This window comes from Python bivittatus, unplaced genomic scaffold (genome assembly GCF_059951505.1).
Source record: "Python bivittatus isolate LINGU-HERP-01145 unplaced genomic scaffold, Pbiv_v1 ctg000660_np1212, whole genome shotgun sequence".
Taxonomy (NCBI): Eukaryota; Metazoa; Chordata; class Lepidosauria; order Squamata; family Pythonidae; genus Python; species Python bivittatus.
In genome coordinates this window covers 2,113,262-2,131,804 of record NW_028277092.1, presented here as the reverse complement: position 1 = coordinate 2,131,804, position 18,543 = coordinate 2,113,262, and the positions used below count along the sequence as shown (strand labels likewise).

At 47.3% G+C, this 18,543-nt stretch overlaps 1 protein-coding gene across 2 annotated transcripts; it reads right to left on the bottom strand.

The window, feature by feature from the left end:
* Nucleotides 1–2,102: 2,102 nt before the first annotated feature.
* Nucleotides 2,103–18,103, bottom strand: PAQR6 (progestin and adipoQ receptor family member 6). Of its 2 annotated transcripts, XM_007437661.3 has the most exons (8): nucleotides 17,575–18,102; nucleotides 15,747–16,000; nucleotides 14,404–14,531; nucleotides 13,360–13,565; nucleotides 11,882–12,008; nucleotides 8,275–8,371; nucleotides 6,603–6,747; nucleotides 5,259–5,668 (listed from the first exon to the last, which is right to left on the bottom strand). In XM_007437661.3, the coding sequence occupies exons 2-8, from the start codon at nucleotides 15,795–15,797 to the stop codon at nucleotides 5,397–5,399; spliced, it is 1,026 nt and encodes a 341-aa protein (XP_007437723.1). In that variant the 5' UTR covers nucleotides 15,798–16,000; nucleotides 17,575–18,102; the 3' UTR covers nucleotides 5,259–5,396. The 2 variants fall into 2 exon arrangements, with proteins under 2 accessions (XP_025028606.2, XP_007437723.1); XM_025172838.2 differs by lacking the exon at nucleotides 11,882–12,008 and having other exon boundaries at nucleotides 2,103–5,668; nucleotides 17,575–18,103.
* Nucleotides 18,104–18,543: the final 440 nt, after the last annotated feature.

Genomic DNA, 18,543 nt, shown 5'->3' with positions numbered 1-18,543 from the left:
ACAATAAAGGTAGAGCTAGTACTTCTGGTGTGCTTCCTGTCTGGACTACCTCGCAAGGCTGACCCTGTGGCTCTCCTTAATGCAGGATAGGGCTGGGGAGCAGGTAGTTTAGATAGCATCTAGGCTGACACATGTCTCCATCTGTCAGGGCTGGCTCTAATTTTGCACAGCAAAACAGGCTGCTTTGAGCATGGGTTGAATGCTATTCCGCTGGAGCGTTATTCAGACTAGCACTACACACATATTCAAAAGCAGTCCGAACAACAGTGGAGAGTGGCAGGGAGGATTGCACCAAGATGCCACAAAGGTCTGGCTCTCTTTTGCCTGCTTCAAGGGGGAGATCTTACTTTGCCACCGTAGGTTGCTCTGCCTCAGGTATGGGTTGGGCAGGGAAGGAAGGCGATCGAATAGGACATGGTGAAGAAAAGTGGCTGTGAGAACATGTCCATGCCGTGGTAGGGGGCACAGAAGAGAAGAGGAGGAGGCGGCGAGAGATCAAGTGCATGAAACTGAAGGAAAGAGAGAGAAAGGAAGTGAATAGAAGAAAAAGAGAAGGAAGGAATGTGCAGATGGATTTGATGCCTTCTCTTTAGACATTTTCTTCAGTCTCAAGTCATCTGAATGAAAGAGAAAAAATTTAATTAGGCCATCATGATAAGAACCAGAGAGTCTATCCGGTAGCATCGGTGAGATGCCACGAGCTTCCAGCTCTGCCTTGCACCTCACTGCTGAGCTGAAGGCTCTCTTGAGACCCAACCTTTGGTGTGAGAAGGGTGTCCTGTTGGCTCCTCCTGCCCGTTCCTCGTGGGCGTCCTCTGCAGGTTCCTTCGCGGAAACTGAACTTGCCTTTGCTAACGTGGGAGATGTCCATCATCCAACGGTCACTGCAGGGCCGAGACTCTGGTCATCCCCGGGGAGAATCTCTGAGCGTCTAATAAACTGAGCTCAAATCTGAGATGGCCGAAGGGTCTGTGATGGGAAACGAACGTGAAGGGAAAACGGCCCCCATGCTTAGCAAGGCGGGAGGAGGACTCTTCTAGGCCTGTGGGACTCCCGGGACCTGCAGGGCCGGCTGGTGCCCTCGCCTGGTCCTATGACTTTGCACCGCAAAGTCCACCTGGCAACAAAAGAGTGACTCGGCCCAACCGGCCCGCCTTGGTTAGGGAGGAGAATGAAAGCCTTTGTGCTGTGGCCTTTACAGTGCGGGTTGCCTTTTCAAGAAAGGCCTTTGTTTTCCTAGTGCCAGGAAGAGAAATTGTCCTGCCTTTTTCCCCTACCAGTTTTCTCAACTGGATAAAAGAGAATGGTCTGTTGAAATTTCTCTCGAAGGAGAACAAAGCGTCAGTGAAATCTTGCTGGGTGGAGTGTGGCGTTCTCACGCTTATTTAATGACAAGGTGACTTAGGGATACGGGTGGCTCCCCTGACCCCCACGGTCCCGCCTCTCTCCAGCATCTGCAGCTGCCCGGGCTTCTCAACTTTCCCCTCAACCTCAAGAGGAGGAGAAAATTCCTCCAAGGAGCATTTTCCGTCACTGGGAAGAGAGTTCCCATGGAGAAATTGGGGGAGCAGCGCTCATTCCCTTGGAGCAGAGTTTCTCTATCTTAGCAACTCTAAGATGGGTGGACTTCAACTCCCAGAACTGTCAAGGTTGAGAAACACGGCCTTGGGGGAACTCAGAGGAACCTTCTGCTAAAGAAGAACGTGTAGAAGTTGGAAAAGGACCAGAGCAAATCTTTTCCCTGAATAGCAACAGAGGGAGCAAGATAGAGAGCCAAACGTCCCATCTTCCTCCTGGGAGGAACAGCTCCATCGGTTCTCAGTCACTTTCCCAAACAAGTTTTCCGGTGGTCACGATATCAAAATGGCCAGGGTTTGGAGTTCTTCCCCTCTCCCCTCCCTACCCACTTTTCTTTTACGTCATGACCTGTAACACTTCAAAGGGAGACTAAAAACAACAACGTTAGCCTCTATGGGAGACCTTTGGAGAGATGGAGAAAAAAGCAGTTGGCAAAGTTAAAACTCCAAGAACTATATTCTAAACAAATTAAAGTTCATTATGGAACAAACAAAAGAGCAGAGAAAAAAATGAACAATGTTGATTTCAAATTTTATTTTTTCTTTCCAGTTTTGAAGTAGGTCTGTTTCATCTCAAATGCCGGTAGTATTCTTTAAAAAAAATAAACAAACAAAAAAGCAGTTGGCAAAGTTGTGGGTCAAACTGAACAATCAGTTGTTGCTGTCTTATTTTGTTAAGACAGTAAACATTGTATAGTTTGTCAATGTGGTTTCATTCATGCGCTTTTGGCATTTCTTGTTTTTTGTGACTTGACTGATTTTATTTATTTTTAGCAGCAAGCAGAGTCTGTTCAAAGTAAGTGAAATTGATGACTCTTTAAAATACATTGGGGCTGTCCCACATCACTAATTAACTGTGAGTTAATTAAAGAGTTACTGTATTGCGAGAACTCCCAAAGGGATCAGTTAGCTCAATCAACAAACCCTCAGAACAGATCCAAATATACAGGGGTAATCAAACTTTGTTAGTCAGCTGTGCTGGGAACAGTAAGCCCAGTGGCTTAACTTCTGTCGCCTGTCTAGTCCTCCAAGAAACAGAGTTGGAGAGAAAGAGCAACTGAAAAAGCAAGCCTCTCCATTATAGAATTCGCTGCCAAGGCATGGCAACGCTGCACACGCCTTTCCAACCCTGATTGGCTGCATTGGCCAAGCCACACCTACTTCTGCCTTCCTGGCCAATGGAAAAGGGCTAGTAATGCTATAGCAGTGCCTCTCAACCTCAGCAGCTCCAAGATGTATGGACTTCAACTCCCAGAAGTCCACACATCTTAACGTTGCTGAGGCTGAGAAATACTGTGCTGTGGGATGCTAGGTAGAAAAGTGAACAGGGAGCTTTGACCCCATTATTGGAATCGCGTGCTGCCAGAACCACTGGGAACGGATCTGACTGAGTTGGAGACTCACCGGGACAAGTGTGTTGTGGGAACAGGGCCAGCCAAAATGTAGAAGGCACCTGTTGGAGAAAACTGCTTGAAGCTTAGCACATCACCACCATCACCATTACTGATAAAATTGTCAAAATTCCCTTTTCCTAGAAAGACTCCTGTGCCTTTGATACCTGCGTGTGGATAGAAATCCAGCCAACAATGTTTTCCCATCATAGTTTTGCCACAACACAAGTCTGTCGAGTTCTGCCTATAATACGTGTCTCAAACTCAGGCCATTTTAAAGTTTTAAACCCTCCCCCCCCCACTGAAATTTGTTGCAAAATAAATTAGAAGACAAGTATATGCATGCACCTATGCTACATGAAACTGTGCTTTAAAGTTAGTAGATAGAAATGGTACAATGCACAGACTTTTTTAAAAAGCAGCAACACGATTAAGAGAATCTTTGTGCAAAAGTCTATTAAAGTTGGTGGTGGTGGTAGTGAAGAGTGTGACAAATAACACACATGGTGGAGAGGTTAGTGGAGGGGTGGAAACACCTTTCAGAAAGAACATTTAAGCGCAGTAGCTGCTATTGTCTCTACTTTAAAAAACTATTAAACCCATTATAAAGAAGAGTAATATTAAGGTACAAACAGATCCTACTGGTTTGGGAGGGGTTTTTTTTGGTTCCTGTGGCTACTTCCAAGAAGGTCCAGCTTTTCATTCAATGTTTCGGTGGGCACAGGTTGTTTTGTTTTTTCAAAATTCAACATCAGATCATTCCAATGGGCCAATGTTTGGTACAAGGCAAGTGAGCAAGAGATATTCCCTTTCAGATGGTTGGAATGGAGTTCTAGGGCTGATCAGATGTAGCGCAGCACTTTCCTTTCCCCCTTGGACAGGGCTGTCCACAAGGTGTGGTCAAAAAAGTCAAGATGGTGGCCACCAAGGTGCAGTGAAAGCTCCTCCCATTTTTCATGTGTAGAACAGCCACTCTCAGTTTTTTTCCCACTAAAAAACATCAGCCCAACCCACTTTGGTGGGCTTCTCCACAAGTTTCCTTAACTCTCTCTAGAGTGTCTAAACCTGCCTTTAACTATTGCTTTTTATCAACATCATAGCTATCGATGCTCTCATTATTATTAAAATTATCACTGTTCTGCTTTCTCTTATTTTCATTCTTTTTTCGGGGCTGATCATCCTGCTGGAGGATGCAAATTCAACCACTCCTGGATCAATCTGAGCCCTTCTCCTATGAATACGCTGTTTCTTAGAACGTGAAGATGCATTTAGTATCCAAGCTGCAAAATGAAAGATTTGGGGCAGGGGGAGAAAATCACCCAAAAGTTGTGTTTCTCAACCTGGGCAACTTGAAGATGTGTGGACTTCAACTCCCAGAATTCCCCAGCCAGCCCTGTTCTAAATGATTCAAATCTTGCATCGCAAAATGTAAGAGGTTGGAGAAGACTGATTTAGAACAATAGAAAATCCATCCCGTCTCTCAGGTTCCTCCTGCAGAGGCTGGTTCAGCTCCAGGAGTGAATCCGAAACTCCACTTTGGGACGGGAGATCCTTTTCGAAATCCTTTGCTTCGCTGCCACAGTCCTTCTCTTCTACAATCCCTGCATGAAACCTTCAGACTTCCACCCCGCCATCCCCTCTAGACAACGGCTCTCTTTATCCAAAGATCAAAGGGAAGACCAGCTTGGAGAGTCCTTTTCCTTCCAGATCGATCTACAACCTGCCTCGACCATCCAACTGTTTTTGCTACATCCTTGGTCCGTCTGATGTGGCTACTTCCAGCTATTGTTTTCTACCACCTCTTTGGCTCCTCCAAGATAACTTCCCTTCTGCGCATCAAGTGCTTAGGTTTTAGACTTATTTAGGGCCCCTCCTGTTCCTCACACCAAAACATGAGATTTTCTAAACAGAAAAACTGAAGGTCTGGCTTCAAACAGGCAGTTAAGCCATCGACTGCTTTCCTTGAGCTTCGCCAAGCTTCCCCTGCGTTCCCTCGTTATGGCCGCCATCTTGACTTTTTTCACCTTACCCTGTGGACCCCCTGACTTTAGCCTTGAATTCTTGGACTCGGGCAGAACTGAGGGAAGAGGAGCACCAGCCGCTGTTCAAAAATTCAGAAAGCCCCAAGCAACGTTTGAGCCCATGTTTCTTCTGCTTGGCAAGTATTTGCAGAGGCGAGTGCAGGGGGACACACAGCTGCCCGATCTTGCAGCCTGTCCCGAACAGGAGACATTGGTGTGGAGAGACACCAAGCCTAACCACAAGTTTCAAATGCTCAGGTTCGGGGGGAATGGTAACATGGGGGACTCCCTTCTTGACCAGGGTGCGTTTTTCCTCCATGCACACACAATCTTGAGGTACGAAGGTGTCCCCGGCGAGCTGGCTGTCCCCGCAGTTCAGAAGGGCCACCGCTGTGTCCCCAGGCAGCCTACTTGTCCTTGTGCCCCTCCCACTCCGGGAGGTTGCCCTGGAGGATCCGGATGGAGGCCGGCAAGCGGAAGAGGGCCGCGGCGAACGCTGCGAAGAGGAGGAGGTTCCCCAGCAAGGTGGCACCCAGGATGGCAAAGGTGCGGGTGAACATGGCCGGTGGGGTGTGGACGCTGAGCCAGGCCCGGCGAGAGTGCATGTCCCCCAGAATTGCTTCCAGCTGGAAATGAGTGCCAACCACAGCGCAGATGTGAAACAGCTGGTGGCTATGACCTACAGCCGGGGGGGGCAGTTATGGAGAAGAAGAGGAAATGGATGATCAGTCTGACAACAGGGACAGGGTGAGTCCCACCCAGGGCAGGCAGAGGAACGCGGCGCTTTCCCCCTTGCAAATCCTTACTCACATTTTTGAAATGTATTTCAGAGATTTGGAAAAAACACGGATGAAATGCTGTTGGGTTCATCTGCTCACTAGGAACTGAGGTTGATTCAAGGAGACCTTGAATATTATATTATATTAAGCTGTAATATGGTTTATTGTTTCAGCACCACGTTCATCAGAGCCATGGCACTTTTATTAACCTGCACATTTCATCTGGGATGAACCATGTTGTGGGAACCCAGCCAATATATCCCCTCTCCACTTTGCTTCAGATGCCACTGACGGTTTCTCCTGATGCAACGGAATTAACCTGAAAGCGCACCCAGATTAGTTGGGCATCAACAGCAGGTTTAGTCTTTTAACCCACAACCACCAACACTTGACACTCTGTGTGTGTGACAACACCTTACATTAATCTAAAATGAGGTTTTAGTTTGCGCTCACGTGTCACGTGAACCAGGCAGGGGTGACTTCAGAGAGGGGGAGGTGTCAAAAAAGTCAAGATGGCAGCCGTGAGCAAAGCCCCGCTCCTTTTTAATGTGTAGCAAACAATCCCATAATTATGGCTTCAATCACATAGTCATCGTGACTTTTTTTGACACACACACACACCACACAGACGGCCCAGAATCAGGCCAACATAGAAAGATTTAAATTGCTACACTGTTGCATAACAATGGTTTACTTTGTTAAGCCAGGTTTACAGTCTAACGTGCTATGCAAAGCCAGGTCATCTAATGGTTAGGCTCCACCACACGATAAGCTGTAGTTAAACAAACCACCTTCTGGCCTCGGATATGCTCTGCAAAAGTCTCCCTTGCTTACCGATGAAATCAAAGCGACCGGGAGCCAGCCGTTCTGGCAGGTGCGACGCAAAGAGGAAGCCGGTGAGCATGGCAAAGGAGAGGTGATAGAAGTAACTGGCCACAGAGTCATTCCATGTGCAATCGTCGCCAAAACAGAACAGAAGCTGAAAGGGAAGGGAGACCACCGTGAGTTGGCCCTCAAAGAGGAATCAGGGCACAGCAGGACCCCATCTGGCTCCAGCAGCCCAGCTGGATGATGAGACCAGTGCAGTGCTGCCTATGAGAAGATGGGAATTGCTTTAATCCACTTCCAGTTTATATAAATTTATTTTCTTTGTCCAGCCCCAGGCTCAATAGCCAAAACTCTTCACAGAACAACAAATTCCATACTTTTGGAATATAACTTAACAGCACATTTACATATTTAACTCTTGTATTTATTCCCGGAGTTGCATCAATATATGCTGTAATTTGAAGCCAAAATGGAGCTCTGCCTGGACAAGGTCAAATGATATGAGTTAAACAGCCCTCAAATGCCTTCCAATCTGTGATTTCTTACACCAATAAGTAAGTAACTTACTTATTGTGTTCATAGCTTGCCTTTAAGGGCCCAGCTGTGTGGTGTCAGCAGCTATTTGATTTTGGCTGATTTAAAAAAAGCTAAGTAGGATCAGGATGGGAGACCACCAGGAACTACCAGCACTTGAGGCTAAAATGGGAAGCTGAAAAACACTTTGGAAGAATGCAACAGCAAACCACTTTGATTCACTGGGTGCCAACCCAGTTAATAGCCTGGTTAATTCAGTCACCACTTTATTAACACAACAGTGTGGGTCTGGGGCATCTGATCTAGGATTTAGTGAGAGAGAAGGATGATACTTTGGTGAAACTGAGCAGAAATGTGACAGGAGTTGTTGGCGCTTTCGAACTGTGATCCTGCCTCCACACAGAGAGGTAACTTTCCTTCTGGCCTTGTGTCAGCCTTCCCAGGTAGACCAGACAGAAAACATGACCGGATGAGCTAATTCTACTTTTTTGTAAGGCTACATGAACAGAATCTTGTAAGTCTGAAAGTACAATTCTCTCGCCGTCTCTTTTACAGGCTGGGAAGTTAGGGAGGGTCCCTTCTGAGCCTCTTTCTCCACCCATTATGCAGCTGTGGGCTGTGCCCTCTGTTATCTGACCATTCCCAGGTGGACCAGACAGGAAACATGACCAGATGAGCTAATTCTACTTTATTGTATTATGAGCTAATTCTACTTTATTGTATTGACAGAATCTTGCAAGTCTGAAAGTACAATTTCCCTCCCCCTCTCATCTCCTTTACAGCATGAGAAATTAGGGAGGGTCCCTTCTGAGCCTCTTTCTCTACCCATTGTGCAGCTGCGGGCTGTGCCCTCTCTTATCTGACTGTTCCCTAGGCAGCATCTCTCCCCCCCAGGCCATTCCCACATGCCATTACACCTTGCCAGTCTGCCTTTCTGTGAAAAAGCCCCTCTCTCTTTGCAGAGGCTTCTCATTCCTGTGTGGCAACCATTTTGCAAAGATCCCCCCAAACCATTCTCAAAATTTCCAAAGACAACCCCAAGCTTGGAAAGGCGGGGTGCCCTAAACTCATGCCAAGAGCTGATCCGGCCGATTGGCACCACAGCCCTATCTGGCATCCCCTTCTCCCCTTCTCCAGAGCCTACCCTGAAGAACAGCGGGACGTTGTCGAAGAAGAACGGGTAGACGAAGGCGGCTGTCCTGACGGCCTTGCTCCAGCGGGGCCACTCCAGCTCCAGGAACCTAGAGACCCAGGAAGATTAGGAGGAGGTGTGATTCCATCCCAAAATAGTTCACAAGAGCCTCTGAAAGCCTCTCTGGCTTGAAACTGAGCATCCCCCCGGCCTTCCAGAGGTGGTCCCTGTCAACCGACTTTTCAGGCAGGGCAATATTAAAGGCGAGTTCATGGCTTTGTCACTTGGCAACTTTAATTCCAAAGAAACTCTCATATGCCCAGGAATGTGGCAACAGCGAGCGAACTTGGCTTTTTTGAAAAGCCGAGAAAAGTCAGTCCTGATTGGTCTGTGGATGGGAAACCACCAGGAGGTCCAAAAACTGTCTCAGAAAAGGCAAACCTGTTCCATACGGTGGCCAAGGAAACCTCCAGGGGAGATGGGCGGCATACAAAGTTAATAAACAAACAAACCGAGCAACCAACCACATGGATGCGACCACAAGGTCACCAAGATCGGAACTCACCTCTTGGAGCGTTGCCTTCTTAACTCACAGCCATGGCACCAAAGGGTGTCGTATCACATCGCTTGACCCTTAAGGTGAGATTTCTAGTCCTCGTGGGTCTGAATTAAAGGATGGTTTATTTGGGAGCAGGACCCAGGTTGGTGGCAGTTTCTAAGCAGCCATGGCTGCTCTCCAAAAACTAAGCCGGAGCAAGCTTGGGTGATGCTTGGCTAGGAGACCACCAGGAACCGTAGGACAGATGGGAAGTTGGGGGGAACATCCCAGAAGAAGACGGGCGGAAGCCACGTTCAAGCTTGACCTGTAGGAGACTTTACTTTCAAACTGAGATGAGCAAGACGGGTCCGGAGTCCAAACCTTACCTTGGACACAACTCATAAGGTGACCTCAGGCTACTCACAGATGTCCAGGGTTTCTGCCTGTCAGTATTTCAACAAGAACAAATACAACAGCAAGGGCCAGGGCAAAAAAGCCCATCTCTGTCACCGCTAGCCTAATGCTCCCTCAGTCTCTGTGGTTCCCATCTGTGAAATGGGCATCCCACTGTCTTGCTTTCCATCTGGGGCACTTCCAGGCAAGGCTTTTATTGTGCTACTTCTCGTTGCAACCATGCAAAGTCTTCCCCAAATATTTCTTTCCTTTTTCTTTCCACAGAAAAACTTGGTAGGAGGGACACCTTGAATAATTACAAGATCTTTTTTTCCTCTTATTGAGAATCCCCAGAGATCACCTTTCAGGAGACAGTCCAGACCATCATATTGAAACAGGCTTCCTCTGCTTAGTGCAGTGTCATCCAAACTTGGCCACTTTTAAGATGAGTGGACTTCAACTCCCAGAATTCCCCAGCCAGAGTTGAAGTCCACTCATCTTAAAGTGGCCAAGTTTGGACAACACTGGCTTAGTGCCTTCGAAACAAGTTTAAATTAGTGTTAAAAAAGTGGATAAGAAATGAAAGAGCAGGTAGGGAAGAGCTGGGATGTCAGAGGAAGGGAATCAACCTATGAAGAAAGAAATCCTTGCTTTTTTTTTTTTAGAAAAGATATTTTGGAATTAACTCAATAGGCTGTCCAGGTAAAAAAGGTTACAGAAGGTTGGAAAGGTAAGATACTGCAGGTCTGGAAAGGGAGGTTCCCCTCACTCACATCTTCCAAAAAAGAAAGCACGGTATCTGTGTCCCCCAGAATAATTATTCAGACAGCTTTGAACACTTCTCCAAAGCAAAGGGGAGGCACTAAAAGGGCTCTGGTCCTTCTGCATAAAAGAGCAAAAACAATATTTTTCTTTACATGCACAAGGGAACCGGATGTGAAAGGAAAGATGTAACTCTGTAAGAAAGGCAATCAGCCCCTTGGTTGTAAAATCTAGTGGAAAAGCTCATTCCAAAGTACACTGATCCATTTCTTGCCCTTTCCTCCTGGTCAGCTAGGGAGAACTGACCAGGAGGAAGAAGAGAAACACCGCCAGAGAAACCATGATGGCTGATCTGTGAGGGCTGAAAAGATCATCTCTTCAACACGTCTTAACTGCAAGGGGTCCTGAGAGCCATAATTGCCCAATTGGGTGACAGCTTCCTGCTAAGTAAGCAGAGACTTGTAAAAGAATATAAGGCAGCCTGATTCCAGAGAGCAAGCTTGATGTAGAGAGTAAAGAAGATGGCCTTGAAGAGGAGATGGAAGATCCATTACCAAAGCAAGAAAAAAGAAAACGCTGCTTGACACCAAATGATGAGGGTGGCTGATGAAAACATCCTAGACAGACACCCCTGTAATTCACATGAATATGAAACAGGGAGGAGGGGAAGCATATTCAGACTTGTAAGATTATGTTACCATAGCCGATCTAAATTAAAAATTGTTTTTAGTCTTCTGTAGAGTCTATTTCTTGGTCTGGTCCTCCTTGTGGGGCTGAGACTTACTGAGAGAGTGAAGAGAAGATCTAACTAGAATTCACCTGGGGAATTTAGGAGAACTTCCTAGCAGGAAGTTAAGAATGTGTGCTTGATTAATATGACAGCCGTACCCACTTTGTGCTCCACCCTCTGCTGCTTAAAGCTTTATCCACCTTCGCTACTCATACTGTCCTTATGTAAACCTGCCTGGGGAATGCCACTCTTCATAGTAGGAGAAACATGGCCACTCCTGGCCAAAAGGATTTGTTTAGTGCAGTAGTCACGAGGGCTGAACTTTGCACCAATCCCTTCTCCTTAATGTGCTAGAAAGTGGTCGGTAAGTGCCAGCAAGGGACTGAAACACTTAGAAAGAAGTGGGGGTTGGATTCACACAATGCACTGGTTAGGAATTAATCCATGTTCTTAGTCTGTAAGTACATCAAACCCTAAATAGCTCACTGGGCTGGGTTCACATAACAAACTAAGCTGCGCAAGAAAAAAAATCTTAGGTTTGAACTATCGGAGTTTTACATGTTGGGTGAGTGCATCCACGGGGATCCTGTGCCTTTAAGAAATGCATGTCAGGCAGAAATTCAGTAGGGAAAGGTTACTCCATCGTTGCACTTCTGTGTTGTAGAGAACACAGAGTGGCCCAAACATTTATTGATGTGAAATATACTATTTCTGTTTCAAACATCTAACAGGTGCATTTCAGCCCCTGGAAACAGACTCTCCCCACCCTTGCGGCAATTCTGCCTTCCTTGCAGTGGCCAACAGGGCAGAGATGCTGGTAGAGGAGGAAAGCCTGTGAGATGGCCACCTATATTCCTAACATAAACGGTGCTCATTAAGGAGCATCTCTTAGTACTGAATACCCTGATTTGTGCAGAGGAATAAAGACATTTGGAGTGAAAGAGGGAGAAATTAGTCACACTTTGCAAGCCAGGCCGCTGAGCTGAAATGAACTTGAAGCGTCAATCTTCTCAAGGTCTGTTCAGATTGGCCTCCTCAAAAGATCAGATTTTTAACAATATTCCCCACTCTTCGAGCCCTGGTTCTGGAGGGGAAGAGCAAAGGGATGGTTGGTCCTTCTAAAGTCTCAGCATCTGAAGCCTGTAAATTCATTTCAGCTCTGAGCCTGGGGACAGCAAGAAGCTGAAACTACATACCGAGAATAGCAAGAAAGGCTGGTGCAGATAAAGGAATTTATGGCGGCCCCGGGGACAAAGCAGTGGTGCCACAGGCTGTTGACCCAGCGGTCAGGCATTGCGTAGGCGCCATATGTGAATGCACAGCCTAAAACACACACAAAGACACCGTTAGGAGGGAGGGGACCTTCTGCTCCAGCGTCTTTGCCAACGCTCAGAATCCCCCAAAAGGGAAAGGGGCGGGGCTCGACAGTGGGAGGGGCCCTGATCATAACAGGGTGGAGCTTGTGCCCGTGCAATCCAAGCCCCGCCTCTTTCTATGTGCACATGAAAAAGGGGGCAGTACTTTGATTGCCAGGCTGGGCACCGTCTTGGTCTTGTTGACCCCCCTGTCCCCTGCTGCTGCTGCCCTTGAAATGGGATCCGTCTTGGCGCCTTGTCCCGGACATTATAGTCCTTCCCTGGAAATGGGAGCTGGCTCAGACGGGGATGCTCCAGGCTTCTGTCCTGATGAGAGAATTTGCTTTTCAAATTCCCCAGACAGGAGAACTGGTGGCGGGGAGGTAGCGGTGTCCGCACGCTTCCTGGCTTTGTTCACACAACGCCTTTAGCCTGGCTGTGGAATTAAGCTCTTTTCTAGCCTGCATAATCTACTGAAGTATCCACTGGGGTGGGGGGGAACTGGCTGGGTTTGCACAATATGCTAAGCCACCAAAAGCCTAGCCAAGGTTAACACTAACCAGCGGAGCATTTTGTGAGAAGGAAGGTGCCGGCTCCGTGATTGGCCTGGCTAAGCGTGTTGTGTGAACGCAGCCGAAAGCATCATCTTGAAAAGGTGCTGAGCAAACACAGGTGTTGAATGATAGCATGCGTGTGAATGCCTTGCGCTTCTTTGCACACTCCTCCCTCCAGTGGCCTGTGCCCTTCCTGGCTTCTCACCCTTCCATCAAATCCCGACGGGGAATTTCTTGGGGGCGGGGAGGGGCTCAGGCTGGGAAGTGGGGCAGCTGGAGAGGCCGGCAGATTGTTGAAAAAACTGTGTACAGTCGAAGAAGACAGTCAAAAACACCCACAAGAGAAATCCAAAAGAAGTTCTCAAGCTCCCTGAGAAGGATGCCTCTTTTTCCGGGAGACATTAATTTAAGCCAAACCCAGAGAGACTGTAGAGCCAGACGCTCCTTGCAGTTGTCCCCTGGAAAATAAGGATTTTCAAGGCCATCGCCAAGTCTGTGCTGCATTTCATGATTGTACCAAGAAATCAGAGCAGCTAAGGGTGGTGTGATTAAGTACATAATATGCATTCCGCTTATAGAAAGGACACTGTTCTCTTCCCCAACCCGGCACCCTCCAAGAAGCTTTGGGGCTGCAGCTCCCAGAATGCCCGGCAAATATGACATTCGGTCGGCTGAGGATTCTGGGAATTGCAGTCCCAACCTATTGGGAAAGAGAGAAAGAAGGTCAGCCTTAAAAGTATGCTGGGCCTTCCCTTGGCACCTTACCCAAACTGTAGAGGCTGAGGGCATTGTAGTCCAAGAAGTAGCAGATGTGTCGCGCGTGCGTGGACATGGTGCTGAAGGTGTGAGCGCAGCTCGATGTGAACGGATAGAGGCAGACCAGAGTCATGTATGCCAGGAATGGCCAGCTGTAGGCATCGCTCCAGAAGTCCAGGCAATAGGAAAGCATCACAAGCCGCCATAAGAAATACCTACGAGGTGAGAAAGGGCATCGAGGTTTTCTGTCGCACCCTTGCCCGGAGCCCCCCTCTGCCCCTGTCCCTGCATCAGAGCAATCCAGAGCACCACTCTTGGGGCGCCAAGAGACTGAGACGCCCCTGGACCCTGACCGCCACAGGCATGGGAGCAGTTCTGCAGCTGAAGATGGAGGGGCGAGCACGACCGAGGGTTGTGGGTTCACGGATGGGGTGGAAACGTGGACGGAGAGACTTTGTTCTCCGTCTCCCGCCGTTCCACTGAAACGAAATGAGCAGAGATTCAGGGCTCTGAAGGATAACAGGATGGATTTTCCCGTAAGGCACCATAAGCGAACTGTGGGACTCACTGCCACAAGATGTGGTGGTGGATACCCACTTCAGTCATTTAAAAGGGGATTGGAAAAAACCCATGGTGGGCTAGTGGGGGTCACATGGCCTTGATGGCTGCTTATCACCTCCCGAACACAGGCAGCAGACTCTGAATCTGAGCTGCTGGGGAGACAAATGGAAGCATTTTTTGGTAATGCAATAATAGAGCCAAATAATTAAAAACAACTGAATGACAGATTTTCAATGTACAAATGTATCTTATACTATTCCATTTCCGAACCAGTGTTTTTAAGATGGGGGTTTTGTTTGTTTCCTTGTTTTAAAGGCCCCTTCAATGTCAAAGTTGAATTCTCTCTGGCTCAGTGATGTCCCCAGCTGGTCAGTCTGTAATTTCTTGAGGAAGACAACAGGCTGAGGAGTGGGGCAACTGGACAAATAGAATAAGAGAGGAACAGCAGGCATCAGCCGACCTCTGAATTATGGTTAGAACCAACAGACTTACCAAGTTGGAAGGAAGTGGGTCCAAATGTTGACCGTTTCATTGTTCAGCTGGAAGGAGCTGAGAATACAATCCAAGGCAGAACTTTTGGGGTGTCGGTACCCTGACATGATGCCTTCTTCCCAGAAAATCTGCAAGATAAGAAGCAAGATAAGGATCCAAAGATATTGGGACTACAATTCCCATGCTTCTGGGAATCCTGAGAATTGTAGTCGCAGTTGAGGCTCAACAGATCTCAGATGCTTAACATGGCAGAGAAGATGGTGACATGGAGCACAGCTATAATACTATCTCTACACCCCATCATTCAGGCAACAGTGACACCAACTCTACCCCTAAAGCTGATTTCCTTCAAAAAGTCTTGACTGCTTTGGTTTTGTTTCTTCCAGATACGTAATTGCAGCTGCCGCTGTCTCGGTGTTGGGAGATGTGCGCCTCACAGTCATGATCCAAACGCAGCTGTTGCTGCACGGCACTATTTCACACACAGCTTCCTGACCAGAAATGGTGCTCTGGAGCCCTGCCTAACCCTTGGCGGCTTCCATGTCACAGTTCCCTAATGCGGGTCTTGGCCAGGCGATTCCTTGCGACTGGCCACTTGGCATGCACTCTGCAGCAATTTGTTGGCTATTTAGCCTACCATAGGAGCTGCTACAAATTATGAATGGGCAACCTCTGCTCTGCTGGGCCGTTTTTTGGCTGGGAGGGATTGTTTGATCTCGACACCAGATTTGAACTTCCAACAGAGCATTCAGACCAGCACACTGAGTTTTATGTATTTAAAACATTCCTATAGCTGCCCAACTTGAAACAACTCTGGGTGGCTTAACACAACATCAAACCAACAGCGATACAACTAAAAACAGAAAAACCTGATGCCGCAGCCGCACTTCCCTGGTGCAGCCGCATTCTCCTCCCACCCTGCCTCGCCCCGTCCTGATGCCTGGGGGAAGAGCCAGTCTTGAGTGCTCTTAGGAAGGACAGAAGGGTGGGGGCCACCGGATCTCGGGGGGAGGCCGTTCCACAGGGCAGGCGCTGCCACAGAACAGGCACGCTTCTGAGGACCCACGAGGTGGCAATCGTCAAGGGAAGGGACCTGGAGCGTGCCTACCCTGCCCACTCTAGTGGGACAGGCAGATGCCCTCAGGGAGAGGTGGTCCCACAGATAGCCTGGTCCTATGCCACGCAGGGCTTTAAAGGCAATATTCAGCACCCTGAATTGCACCCGGAAGGACACTGGGAGCCAGTGCAGCTTGTGCAACAGGGGTGTAACATGGGTAAACCTGGGGCGCTCAATGCTGCATGTGCTGCTGCATTCTGGACCGGTTGTAACTTGAGTTACTCACCCGAGGTACTTGATGGACCCTGAAGATTTGTGGCAACTTTATGGTTAACATTTCTGGTGATGGGAGGCAGAATTCTTCTTGAAAATATATATGTATCCTAAAAATCAACTCTCCTTAGGAGATAAGACTCTGCAGGCCTCCGTAGTTGGGGGTGAGGCTCCCCCCCTTCTCAGGGACGGTACTAGGTGGGCTCAGCATTTGTGCCCTGCAGTGCAGGAGGACGAGGGAGGAGAGGAAGGGCGGACGCCCCTTTGCTGAAACAAGAGGGAAACATGACCCATTAGCCTGAGCCCTGTTTGGTGTGGGGGAGGGGGGAGGAAATCTTTTAGCCTAATTTTTGAACACATCATTAAATTCTGACCAGTCTTGCTATCTATTCTGTCAATAGAGAACCAGTTCAAAATTTGAAAGCAAACACATATCAGTGATCCAGGATTTTAAATTTTCATAAACTCCAAAATATAATTCAAGAATACAATTATATCCTTAAACTGTACTGATACATTTATAACACTGTATTTATAACACCATATTAATACATTTATGGATATCAAACCGAAACAGGACAACAGTAGGACGTATTTCCCTCGCTTGCTTTGTCCATCCAACTGATGCTATTTAGGGCAATTTAGCATTTGGGAGACCCTCTCTGTGACCACCCAGGCAATATTATTTCTATTATACATATTCATTTTTTAAATCCATAGAAACGCATAAGTAACTGTCTGCAAATTATTTAAGGGAAATAATGTCCCAAAATAATACCAATTTTTGTAGGGTTTTTTAAAAATTAAACTGGTACAGGATGGATTTTAAAAAATTTAATTCATTTCATTTTTTAAAAATTAAACTGGTACAGGAAGTGACTTTATGAATGGAAAAAATAAAAGTAAAATGGACAGATTTGCCTATCTTGATTCATAATCTATAACATAGTCTCATTATTTTGTTAAATACACCGTTTAAATTCCACTATGGAAAGTTAACTCTGCCATTGAGTAAGAATTATAGTTTCTTTGATATGTTCAGAACTTATTGCTAATCTAGCACATCAGAGAATTGTCAAAAAATGAATAAAGAATCACCTCTTTAAGTTTTCCAGGTCAGGGCATTAATTAATTTTGTAAATCCTGACCATGTGCCATCACAAGCATTAAGGTGTCTTTTCTCTAGACTAAAGTAAAAGTGAGCAGTTCAATCACCAGTGTGTGGGTGTGAACGGATTGATTAAGCCCCCTCAATCAATGGGCACTTCAGCTCACAATCAGGACTTTCAACATCACCCCACTGAGAAAATCCAAAGCCTGCACCCACAGCCAAAAATGAGATAACTGACCCAGGCAACACCTCCAACTAATAAAGACTCCTAAGGTTCAGCGGCTATGAGCAATACCTAGCCCCCGGCTGATTTGATTCTCTTTTTCTAAAACCCTTCCCACACAAAATGCTAAGAAAATGTACATCTATTGTAGAGATGGACAAATGGAAGTTCTTGTTTAAGGAAAGGATGCAAGACTGTGATGGTCCTCAGCTGGCAGCCCGGTTTTTCCTGCTTCATTGCTGCAGCACCAGCATGCTAAAAGCCTGCACCCCGTTTTACTGGGAAAGATCCAGACCCCAACCCTGATGGTGTCTGACAAATGTTGGAAACACAGCACGCTGCCTTTCAGCCGTGCCCTAAAAGCTTTGATCAGCAAGTTTGAAAGCCGGGATTCTTTAAAAAAATAGGAAGGAAGGGGAGGAAAAGGAAGGGAGGAAAGGAAAGAGTCCGCCACTTGACGAAAGAGCGGACGAGAACTGGGGCAGGTCCTGGGGATCCAAGCCATACCTTCTGCGGAGACGATGGGGCTTAATGGGGGATCCGTTTAGGCTCCCAACAAAACCGTTCCCCTTTCATTGGAGCCCCGTGGCCTTCAGGATTGCTTCAAGTTCCTTGACTGTTGATGTTTCTCCCCTCCTTCCTTCTGAACTTGGATTTCTTGCCAGCCTTGATGGAAGGATGCCAAGACACCCTCCCCGTTGGCGGAAGGGAATGAAAAGGGGCCTCTTGTTGCAGGAGCCACAAGCTGAAACCAAGGAGGCAGTGAAGAAATGCATTTAAAGTCAACGATGTTCATTATTCCTCCGCCCTTGAAGACGAACGAAACCAAACAAAAATGATGCCTTTTCAGCTGCAGATTTGGAACTGGGTGAGTGAGACCAAGGCACAGCCGGGTGTTTCTTTCCAAAGGCCCTTTTGGTGCGGGGGGAGGAGGCGGGAGCACATTTCGGAAAGGTGCGAACAATTCTCAGAGCGATGCTGACCACAAGGATTACGACATTTTGCACAGGCCGCTCATCCAAACGGAGCCCATTCCTAAAAACACTAGTAAACCTCCACTTGGGGAACATTTCCAAGGCACTCATCTGACAGACGTGAAAGTTGAGATGTCCAGGGCGTTACTGCACATTTTTGCCAGGATCCAAAGAACTTTGAACATAACTTGTGGAATTCGCTGCCAGAAGCCATGGAGATGGTCACTGACTCGGGTGGCTTTGAGCGGGGATTAGATAAATTCAAGAAGGACAGCTCTATCAGGGGCTATTGGTCTTGAAGACTTCAGCAAGAGTGGGAGAAGGGTCCCCATCTCTTCTTCCAAGGCCCCGAGAAGCATCTGGAAGGCCACCATGAGAACGAAATGAGCTTTAGTTTGATTCAGCCGGGCAACACTGATGCTCTAATCCACACATGGGACCTGGGATTATTCTTTAAACCGGGATTTCCTTGCCCTTTTTTCTCATGCCTGCCACAATGTCT

Bases quoted from the DNA above. Each gene is read 5' to 3' on its own strand.
- PAQR6 (XM_025172838.2), bottom strand. From the start codon at position 15,797: ATGTTAACCATAAAGTTGCCACAAATCTTCAGGGTCCATCAAGTACCT. The intron at 14,532-15,746 runs GTGAGTAACTCA...CTTATCTTGCAG, and splicing joins GGGTCCATCAAGTACCTCGG to ATTTTCTGGGAAGAAGGCAT. The intron at 8,372-13,359 runs GTAAGGTGCCAA...CTGGGTCTCTAG, and splicing joins CCTCAGCCTCTACAGTTTGG to GTTCCTGGAGCTGGAGTGGC.